This window comes from Musa acuminata, unplaced genomic scaffold, assembly GCF_036884655.1.
Source record: "Musa acuminata AAA Group cultivar baxijiao unplaced genomic scaffold, Cavendish_Baxijiao_AAA HiC_scaffold_1093, whole genome shotgun sequence".
Taxonomy (NCBI): Eukaryota; Viridiplantae; Streptophyta; class Magnoliopsida; order Zingiberales; family Musaceae; genus Musa; species Musa acuminata.
Window position 1 is genome coordinate 66,277 of NW_027021307.1, and position 11,272 is coordinate 77,548.

Here is an 11,272-nt window from a genome sequence, read left to right on the forward strand (position 1 = left end):
CGGATTCTTCTCTCAGGGGGCCCATATTCAACAAGAACTGAAACAGCTCCTGAAACAAAAACCGGATTACTTAGACACTCGAACTTGAAACAAAGAACTCCTCACGCGCTGAGAGGAAGGACATTCTCCAAGTCAAGGCTATCAGTAGGATTTCCTATCGTTTCACCCAAGTTATAGGGATGGAATTGAATGGCCAGAAAGAATAGAAACTGAGAAATAAGCAACATATTTAGCAAGACTAAGTGCTTACGGGAGTTACGCAAGAAGGAGTGGAGTGGAACTCGACAAGTAACAGCTTTGGAAGCAATAATTATGGTTTTGATTCCTATAGTCAAGTAATAGTACTCATATATATATATTCTTTCTTACGGATTCTATTAGGCATTGGCATCAGATCTTTCAAACTGAAACTATACTTAAAGAATCGATAACACCTCGAACTGGAACTAGCTATTCTTATGCAAAAACTCCTGACTCAACAAGCAGGGGAACTAGACTAGCACCCGAACACTCCAATAAGAATAAGGTGCTATAGCCGTTGCCCTTTTTTCGAAAGCTGTTGTGCGGAGCTACATCTGAACTGAACTACCTCTTGATTCTCTTCTCCACCCGTCGATTAGGATGAAATAAGAACAGGAACAGGTCATTCTGATGCTTACCTGACAAGCGCTTTAACCTTAACCTCTCTCGCCCTCTTGCAAATACGGATCCTGTCCTGATCTAGCTGATTCTGTTGTAACTGTCTACTTGACTTACCGCTTCAAAGCAAAGGCCAGTTCCGTTTATTATGCCCCGAACTAAACTACACTTACCACAAAACGAAAATCAAGCACTGGGGGAAATCCTTCGACCATGGAATTGAAGAATGGTGTGGAAGGGGCATACTCGGTCGGTTACCCCTATCCAGCACATATATAGCTCATATATGGAATTTCATCATAGGGTACACATATTGCACATCTAGATTAATATTCAAAGGGATTCTCGCCTATGTGGTCAAGTAAGAAAACAAGAACATATGATTGAAGTGCAAAGAAAGGGATAGGGGAGTTATGGTCTTGGCTTAGAGATGCTGTATCAATATCCGGAGTAGAGCAACAGTTCCTAATTTAGAGTAGTAGTAGCTTGTCGACTTGCCCAGTAGCTTGGCGGGGCTTAGAGGTACCTTGGCCCTCCTTTATCTCGTCAATTCTTTGAATAGTTGGGGCTCCGGGCATTCTCTTCCGAAAGACCAACCAATAGGATAATGCAGGAGAGAACAGAACGGGGCCGGCCGTAAGGGTGCAAATGTCGTGGCTAAATGATATAATATTGCACTTTCAGAAGTGAGTTTGTCTTTTGCTTATCTATTTTATGTCACTACTATTTTCTTTCATTTATTATTCTTCATTATGGGGATTCCTCACAGTCCGCCACTACCTTCCGACGACCCGGTTCCAATCAAATGGTTTCATCAATGCGTCTTTATTAGCTTAGCCCAGACACTCATCCATCCGATCAAGGGGATTTGACAATAACCGTAAACTCGAATCTCACAAGAAGGGAGTGAAGGAAAAGAGCGGACTTTGGATAAACAGAGTCAAGGTCAGTGATAGTTTGATAGAAAGAGACCATGAAAGGAAAACTAGAAGAATCGTAAGTACCAAAAGGTAGGGAATATCTGTCGATCAGATGCTAAGAAGGCTTACACTGGTTCTATGTAACGCCATGCCCATTCAAGGTTTGAATAGTTACGGCCGACCCTATGTGATCGATTGAAGTTGATACGAGGTCGCGAGTAGAGCAGATCGCTTTTCTCCCATAAGGAGATGGAGAACAAATCCCACCCGACTGTACAGATCAGTAGAAACTAATCCCTTTAGTAGGGCAGGACTGCGCGCGCACCTTTCCTTTCTAAAGCCTTTGCTTGTGACATTGAATCTAGTGCACATCAACTTTTCAAATAGACATAAGGTATAAGGTAAACTAACAGAATAAAGTCAACTCACTCGAAACTCTAAACTAGAATAACTCATCATAGCATAGGAAGTCCATAAAGCCTTTAACAAGCTCGTAGTACCCCCGCAGCCTAATAAAGACAGTTAGTAATCTACTCGACCAGGTTAGGCCTACATCTTAACGGGTAAGGCTAATCGTATAAAGCAAGGATGGATAGATACGCTATTCTATTAACCTTAAGTGCACATGGTATACAGTCCAACTTTATGGTGGTACTCGTATACGGCTCTCCCATATAATTGGTATGGTGTCGTATTGTATTATAAGGAGAGTTCCAGAAGGTAGCTCCTTTAAGGAGAGTTCCAGAAGGTAGCTCCGTTCCATGGTACTGTGAAGGTATGCTTGTGTTCACACTCGCTGGCGGGCGGGGAGTTGCAATGACTAACGCTATACATTCGACAAAGCAGCTTGTTCTCTTTATTAACATTCGACAAAGCAGCTTGATTAACATTCGACAAAGCAGCTTGTTCTCTTTATTAGAAAGAAACCCCATTTACCTATCTCACTACGCTGGGGTTGAATCGAATCCAGGCCAGCCGAATGAACGTGATCCTGAGCCAGCATCAAATCTTCACTACAAGGCGTTACACGCTGGCAGTTCTTCTTTGATGGGAGCTAGCTTATCTTTAAGCTTCTTCCTTTGATGCTGTAGTTTGGTGGGCGCACTACCGCTTTTATGCCTCAGCCTCAGTTTGTTTGCTAGCAGGGTATGCTCTTTCTTTTTCGTTTGTTTCGGATAGATAGTGTGCAGTGAGGGATCGGGTAGCCAGTCATGACTTTAATCGGCGCAAGCTCTCTACTCCCATGCCTTTCTTGGTCGGACCAACCCAACCAGTGATTTCCTACAAGTCTTTATGAATTTAGAGAGCCAGAAGCGGAACAAAAAGAAATGATATATCTGATTTTATAGAATTATGGATAACCAATTCATTTTGCAATATTGTTGGTATATCCTCCCCAAGAAATGGGTAAATCAAATTCAAAGATCATCACATGGGAATAGATCTTTAACCAATACTGATTCTCTATTTCCATTGTTGTGCTTTCTGAAATGGCATACCTATACTAGGGTTCAAGTTTCGATCGATATTTGTGGAGTTGATCATCCCTCTCGAAAACACAGATTTGAAGTTGTCCATAATTTACTGAGTACTCGGTATAACTCACGCATTTGTGTACAAACAAGTGCAGACGAAGTCACACGAATATCTACGGTAGTCAGTCTATTTCCATCAGCCGGCTGGTGGGAGCGAGAAGTATGGGATATGTCTGGTGTTTCTTCCATCAATCATCCGGATTTACGCCGTATATCAACAGATCATGGTTTCGAGGGGCATCCTTTACGAAAAGACTTTCCTCTGAGTGGATATGTGGAAGTACGCTATGATGATCCAGAGAAACGTGTGGTTTCTGAACCCATTGAGATGACCCAAGAATATCGCTATTTCGATTCCGCTAGTCCTTGGGAACAGTGTAGCGACAGATAATTAATAAGATACTTAGGTCTAGTCCTGGGGACAAATCAATAGGTCATGATATTTGCTTCCTTCTCTCTTTCGTCATCTTAGTCAATGATACGCTTATGCTTTTTGGATTGAGTTTCTTTAGAGTTATAGCAGTGTTCAATTTCTCTTTAGAGTTATAGCAGTGTTCAATTTCTCTTTAGAGTTCGCAGTGTTATATTCATCTCTATGACTTTGGAGTTTGCAGTGGTATATTCATCTCTATTATCTCATATTTCCCCTAAATTCTATCATCTGTACATTCGAATTCCATCTTTACATTCTAATTAAGGTGTTGTTAGAATATCGGCCCTACTATAGATTAGTAATAGATTATTGGATTAGTAATAGAATAGATTATTTACCGGGGATTAGTAATAGAATATATTATTTACCGGGTGGGGACCCAATAAGAATGAGATTGATCGGCACCCAATACAGCTAATCTAAACCCAGAAACTTTTCTTAGAATGCATTGACGCCTAAGAACATAGGCCTGGGATGGGAGTATTACTCATATTCTTTCCCACCTTACTTTGTTTCATGACCAATAGTTGTAGTTATGGAATAGATTATTGACCCGCACCCAATACACTAGTTTCAAGAAGCAGAGTTTAGACTGTTTTATGGAAACTCTACTTGCTACTTCACTTTCGCCTTAGCGCTCCGTGGGTCTATTCAAAAGCAAAGACATAGATAGCGAACGAAAGCTTTAGGGCTACAAAGACAAACTAGAAGCGCTTTGATAAGCATCCGCAGAAAGAGAAGCATCTCTATCAGATCAAAAAGCTAATGGTTGGATTAAGTTATAGGATAGGATAGGTTTCTTCATTTCTGATATCATATGTCACCTACTATTCTTTTCTGAAACATCATATGTCACCTACTATTCTTTTCTTCCACTTTAGAGTTCGGTTACTTGACTTTACTTATATCATATGTTGCACTACTATGCTATTTCTACTAAATGAGTTATATGGAGGAGAACTGGCTCTCACCGATCGAAGGGCTGTCTGAATTAGTTCACCGGGCTAGCAAACTCAAGCAGTAACTTATGAGCAGCTTCTATATAAGGAGGCATACATCGTAACAATTCACCGCACACTCGTGTCCGACCAAAAGAATGGAATCTGAATCGAAGGCTTTCTCAATGTCAATCTTGATTGGACCCTCCTCTTTAGAGTTGAAGAGGTTCAATCCGAATATTCCAGACTCCCATCCCCGGAAAAGCCCCTATTGGTTTCATCCCTAAACTCCTCGAGAAAAGAAATCCAATCAATCAAGAAAGATAGGCTCCGCTCAAAGCAAACTACGGCTCGAAAGATAGAGAGAGAAGCCAAGCCCAAAGATAGGCTCCGCTCAAAGCAAACTACGGCTCGAAAGATAGAGAGAGAAGCCAAGCCCTTGATCCTTAAGCTCATTAGTCAGGTTACGGGAAAGGTAATAAAGCTCTTGCCCTCCCCTTCATGTGTGTGTGTGATATGATATTTCTCCAGTAGGAGGAGAATCCAAGCAGGAAAGTCATTGCGCTGGAGTATTGATCAAGGCATGGGATCCTTACAAGCTCATTCAGACTAGTTAGTGACTTCGCTTTTCCCTGCTCATCTTGCTAATCAGTAGCCTTACTTACCTAATTAGTATAAGAAGGCCTATAGGGGCACTAAACGATTAAGCGATTCGTCTTGCCGCCACTCTCTTTCTCTTGGTCCGCTCTATTTAGCTTTCTTATCTCTAAAGACCTTTCTCTTGGTCCGCTCTATTTAGCTTTCTTATCTCTAAAGACAATGTCAAAGAAAAGGTTAACGCCTATAGCTTACTCTGACTTTATTAGCAATGATATGTCTATGGTAGGGCTATTCTATCTTCGTCTTTATGAGTTCAATGCTAGCTCCATTGCAAAAGAGTTGCTTTCTCTTTGATACCGATACGCTTTCTGAGTATGTATTAGTAGCTCTGCTTCCTTTCTTTAATGAAACTAACAACTTGCTTTTTCAACCCAGTTATACACTTTTTCTAATCAAGGTCAGTCCCATCCTATCTTCATCGTGGTCATCAAATGTAGTCAATCCAGTTCCAGCAAATCCTTACTTCATTCAGTATGCAGCATTAGTTTAAGTTAACCTCTTTGGTTTGATTGGATTTTCATTGCTATTGTTCTAAAGCATTTAGTTTGTCGGCACCGATAAGTCCTGAGAAAAGAAGTGGATTTGCTTCACAGGCGGAGGATGAAATAGAACCCGACCGAAGCCTACAGTTAGTACTCCCTACATTACCTTCTAGGAATCTTTACTTTCCTTTTACCTTACGAATGATACTTTCTTATGCTTATTCGTAACTACGACAGAATATTGGTTTCTTTTTTCTCACCGACCGAAACCACTTTGACTGAGATTGGAAGTGGATCTGCCATGGACAGGGACTCAACTATTAGTCAGGATCCGCTTTGTTGCCTTCTGAGCTATACGAAATCACTCTAGCTTTCGAAACAAACCCATAGGCATAAGCCGAAAAGGTGGACGAAAAAAGGAGCGAAGACCCGATTGAATCAACAGTCCCGTGCCAAGCATAAGAGTCCACGAGTAGAACCTTAGAACCGGACCAACCCTATTGGAAAAGAATTCAAGGCCTCGGAGAGAGGAGATATGTAATAAGAGGAGACTTGAGCTGAACTACTACATTTGTGCACTTTTTCACGGAATTTATGGCTTGTTGAAGTTAGTGTTCATTGTTCCTAGAAGATAGAGATTAGAACAGAGACTCACTATGAAACGGAGACCTAGCTTACTAATAGTATATTCCTCCAATGGACCCCTATCCAGCGCTTATAGTGCCCACAGCCATGAAAGCATAATAACAGGTTAGTTCGTTTTTCTGAGCCCGTCGCTGTCCTTTCACTTGCGGATACTTCGCTCGCTTGGGGAGAATACTTTTTCTTTCTGACTTTAATCTCGAGTGTTGTGTTCTTTCGTTTCTAGTAGTTTACTTCCTCTTTTTCCGAGGCTGGGAAATCATTCCTTTGCATTCGCTACGGAACTGGGCCTATAAAACACACTACTTTTTATGAGCATTGGCTCAATTACCTCTTTATTAGAAGTTATAACCCTTATCCCACGCGGGAAAGACTTACCCATCTAAAGCAAGCGAGGAGTTTGGATCATATTGAAGCTTTGGTTGTCTCTTTAGAAAGTACCTTTTCTAGCTTTCACTTTCGCTTGATTTTGGATTCGATCCCGAGTAAGCAAGCGGATTCTTCCCACTAAACTCAGAATATGGAATCCCGTCCTCGCGGAGGTTCTACTTTGACTTTCCATGGCTTAGAAGAGAGATTCATAATTGGATTTCATTGATTTCTCGTACCAGTCCGCCAATCTTCTTTCATTATTTCATTGACCGAGAAACCGCCTATCGATCGTGATCCATTTCGTTGCCCTCTTCATATGATGATGAAAGCAGAGAAAAGGTAGGTATATACCATATGACAGCACGGATCTAGATCTATATACTGATCGATCCTTATCTTCACTTAAGAACAGAAGTTTTATGATCCAATAAGAAGCTAAAGGCACCTTAACCAATTTCCACTCCAGACTATAGAAGCTCCGCCGCTCCTATCCCCGGGTAGCTCGCAACAGGTATTACTATAGCTCGGTCTCACTCAATTGGAATCTACCGCTTTTTTCCTCCTATCGTATGACTTGAGCTCTGGAATCAAAGACTTAATGAAAACAGGAAATCAGTAACAATAAAACGGAAAGGCAGAATTCTTGTCTGAAACATCTGGTACGTGAAAGAGGTGGAATGTGTCCTAGCCGTTTGAGATGACGAATTAGACTAGGGTAACAGGAATGGTCTGGGATATAGGATCAATCTACAGTAATAGGGTAAATGGAATGGTCCGGGATATAGGATCAATCTACAGTAATTTCTATTAACGCCTAAACTCCTCACACAAACCGGGTTCTCCTATAGTGCGTGCCTTTTATCAAACCAGTTTTACAGCAGAGATAGCCGGTCTAAAGGAAAGGGTAGAACTAGTATACGAGTTAGACCATTGCTAGCATGTTCTATTAATATGGAATAAGGCTAACCGAACTAGCTGTTCTATCAAGAATAGGGCGGCTCACTGTCAGTACTAATAAGCGTGTAAACTACTTGCTTAGTAAAGGCACCAAACTTACTTCGATTCTGCATCCTGATTTCCTTGTATGCTAGGTCTCCAATAGGTCCTTTTGGAGTGGAAGTGTGGGATGCCCCGTAATCAAGTGTTAGGTCCCGTTCAATTACAATGGCACTAGAAAAAAGAAACCCCTGTTCAAGTGAAAAGGCACTCCAACTCTCAATATTAACCAAGGAGAGACGTTAGTCTCTCTCCGACTAGATATCTTTAGGACTCCGACCATCGAAATCAAGTCCAATTGAAACAGGCAGGGCTCAGAGGCTACTGGTAGCGAAACTCAAGGGCGTAGTGAAGGGTCAATTCGTTAGGAGAGAATACCATTAGTCCTGCTTAGCAACCATTGAACTAGCTGCCACAAAAAGGGGGATCCAGTAGATCACAGAACAAAGAGATCAGGAGAAAAGAAAACGGATAAAAGAAAACACGGAGCAATTTAGCTGCAATCGAGCTACCATTGAAAGAAAGAGTAGAGTGAAAGTAGGACGAGGTCTGCCTTTACCCTTCCTGTTAGCAAACTCTTCCAAGACATGAGGGTCGCCATCCTCCTTTCGCCTCTCAAGTCATAAATCGAGTTCAGTGGCTTTACATTCTCTTCTAATGATGGGGTGGACTGGACCCGAGCTCTTTACTATGATCAAGCTTTGGCTGTCTCATGCTTTATTATGCTGTTGAGAAACCATCCTGTCCTAAGGAGTTATCTGTGCCCATTTACCTCACTAAGACTGGGCTACCTCGGATCTCCCTATCACCGCAAGGTTATAGCACAGAGGACTGCCAGGTCAGACCAGCTTGTTAGGTGCTATTTATCTGCGTTTACTCTTTTGGTTATTTATTGCTATTTACTACAGAAAGAATTGGACTTTCGCTCACTTCTGACCTATATAGTAGCTAGGAGTTCGCTTTTCTCGTCCTTTCCACTAGTGGGGGCAACTATTTCTTCTTAGTGTCATTTCAGGCAGAAGACGAATCCAAAAGGTAATGAACGCCCTAAGGGTAATAGGCCAAATCCAATCCGAAAAAGGAATCCGAAGTCACTTATTACTTGCTTTTTGATCCTCACAGTAGACTACGATTCCGTAATTCGATCTATGCCAACTGTCTCTTTTTTAGCAGTGTGTGTTGGGTTCTTTCTTTTTTTCCTTGACCGCAATGAGTGGACCGGAGGGCAAAGAAAGGAGGCGACGACGATGTTACTGATTTGGAATTCAATACAAACAAATAGACTTTTGGGGAAAAGAAAAGAAGTCTCAGTCAAGGTAGAAAGAGGGTAGAACCTCCTTTTAGGTGGCATATAGTTAAAGGGGCGAGCCTTGCCCTTATTCTGAGATTTGATAGTAGGGTACGCATATATCGCATATAGAGAAATTCTGATCCTGTTGCTGACCAACTCGTCTTGGTTTGGGACTTACCCGCTAAAGTGAACTTCTTATTCTCTAATGATCAAAATACTTCTATACAGGGGCAACACCTCTTCTTATCTAATTACAGGGGCAACACCTCTTCTTATCTAATTACTTGATTCTGACCCGGACCCTTACCCGACCTAGACCTAAACCCTGCTTGAATTGCTGCTGACCTCCGAATTGAGCCTGTTCCTTCTGTACTGCATCGATTCTCTCCCCGGGGTTTAGTCAACTGCTTGCCCGTTGCTTATCGAGCACTTATAGTTTTGGCCTCTCTTTTCCTTTCTTTGTAGTAGTAGCTTGTCGGCTTGTCAGTTATTTCGCTACAGATGGAGCAAGCAAAGCAGGTTCGATTACGGTTGGTGCTACTTAAGAATTTGTTGTCTACTTTAATCCGTGTTGGCACCTCGAGACTAAGCCTATCGTGTGCGGAACAAACAACGTATAATTAAGCGCTAACGAAACTCGCTCACTCACGCGAATTACTATAGGGTATAAGGCTGTGGTGCCAGATATCATATTCTTTTACTTTACGGAAGGTATAAGGCCTTGTTCAGTTGCTTCCGCCCTTGCTTTAAGATTGTAATCTACCTGTTGCTTGTTCTCTCTTGTATTGCGCATCACAGAAAAGAATGGAATATCTATAGAATCGAGCACCAATGATAGAACTTTGTAAAGGCTTTCAGCTCCTTCCTTCGAGTGCGGGTCTCTAAGCCAGCTAGAGTCAGAAGTCCTGCTTCTATGAAAGAAACAAGTTCTCTGACCTCTCTCCTGCATTTCGTGTGCTAAACCCTTTAAGGAGGTCTGAATTAAGCCCAGCTGTCTTTCTCTAAACCAATGTTGTTAATATATTCCTTTTTCCTATCACATCTACGGAAATCAAGCCTTTTAAAAGAATTGGAATGCCTTCCTAAGTTTGTGTTGCCCTTAAATAAATTCCTTCTCTCCTTACCCTGTGTGCTAATCACCATATTTCTCATTACCAGTGTGTGTGCTAATCACCATATTGAATATGGAAGATCCGATAGTCTTGATTGATTGACCAGGACTCTTAGATCACCGATAGTCTTGACCAGGACTCTTAGATCAGATAAAGTGCTATTCCGATGTCAGTCCTGTGGAAGTTGCCAGTCATATAGTGGAAGTTGTTCTTCCTGCGAGAAATTGTAAAAGAGAAGCTAAGCTTATCCTATTGAAGTGCGTCTGGCTTATATTAGCATTCTATTCGTTCTCTCCCTGACCGAGCTTCTTGGAGTGCTATTGCTAAGATATAGTATGATGGATGACTTTTCCCTTATTTTCCTGGGAGCCTGTTCAACTAGTGCTAGTATCAATAGGCCTTTTCTTAGTTCATTTCATCCTTATAGCTTAGGATTCGCATCTTGTCTCCTGTACGGAAAAGCCCAATACACACTTTTTTGGCATAACAGCCCTCACTAACTGGCTTGTTCTGTACGCTATAACCGAGGATAGAGGGAGCTCCTAACTAAACTCACTACCTTTACCTGGGGCCTACTACTCAAAGTTGCATTCCCTTTATTATCCCGGATAGTGTTTAAGTGGAAGTTAGGTTACTTTAATCAATTATAGAAGATGTAACTACTATGTAGGAGTGTTTTTACTTAGAAGATGTCACTACTATGATTTCATTACTTATATGTCACTTATTACTTCAGGAGTGTTTTTACTTAGAAGATGTCACTACTATGTAGGAGTAGTCGTGTTTTTACGGAATTCTATATTAATGTAGTATAGCTCTTTTCTATTCCTATTGAGTAATGCCCTCTACGAAGGAAGGAAGAATTGGATGAGCTTGCTTGCCTCTCGAGTGAGTCGTCTATTCCTCTACGAAGGAAGGAAGAATTGGATGAGCTTGCTTGCCTCTCGAGTGAGTCGCCTATTATCGAATTTCTTACATTTATTAACTCTTGCTTAAGTACTGGTACAGGAGAAAGGTCAAGTCAATAATCTACCAGTATAGAAAGGTAAAGTCCATAATCCACGTATAGATAACGGTGCCTATGCCTATGTCCCTTAGTTAATGTAGAGGTAGAGGTTGAGGCTGCCGATACTCTAACAAGAACTCACTAATGCCGAAAACTAGAACTAACATTAGCACCTCGAAAGCGGAAAGTCAAGCAAAGCGTAATCAATTCCAATTGCCCGAAAGTCCGCGTTAGCGCACCGCATCC

The 11,272-nt window shown here is 41.6% G+C and overlaps 1 protein-coding gene across 1 annotated transcript; it reads left to right on the forward strand.

The window, feature by feature from the left end:
- Positions 1-120: 120 nt before the first annotated feature.
- Positions 121-3,733, forward strand: LOC135666405 (NADH dehydrogenase [ubiquinone] iron-sulfur protein 3-like). The gene has a single exon (XM_065177965.1). It carries the CDS (start codon positions 2,913-2,915, stop codon positions 3,483-3,485), a length of 573 nt encoding a protein of 190 aa, XP_065034037.1. The 5' UTR covers positions 121-2,912; the 3' UTR covers positions 3,486-3,733.
- Positions 3,734-11,272: the final 7,539 nt, after the last annotated feature.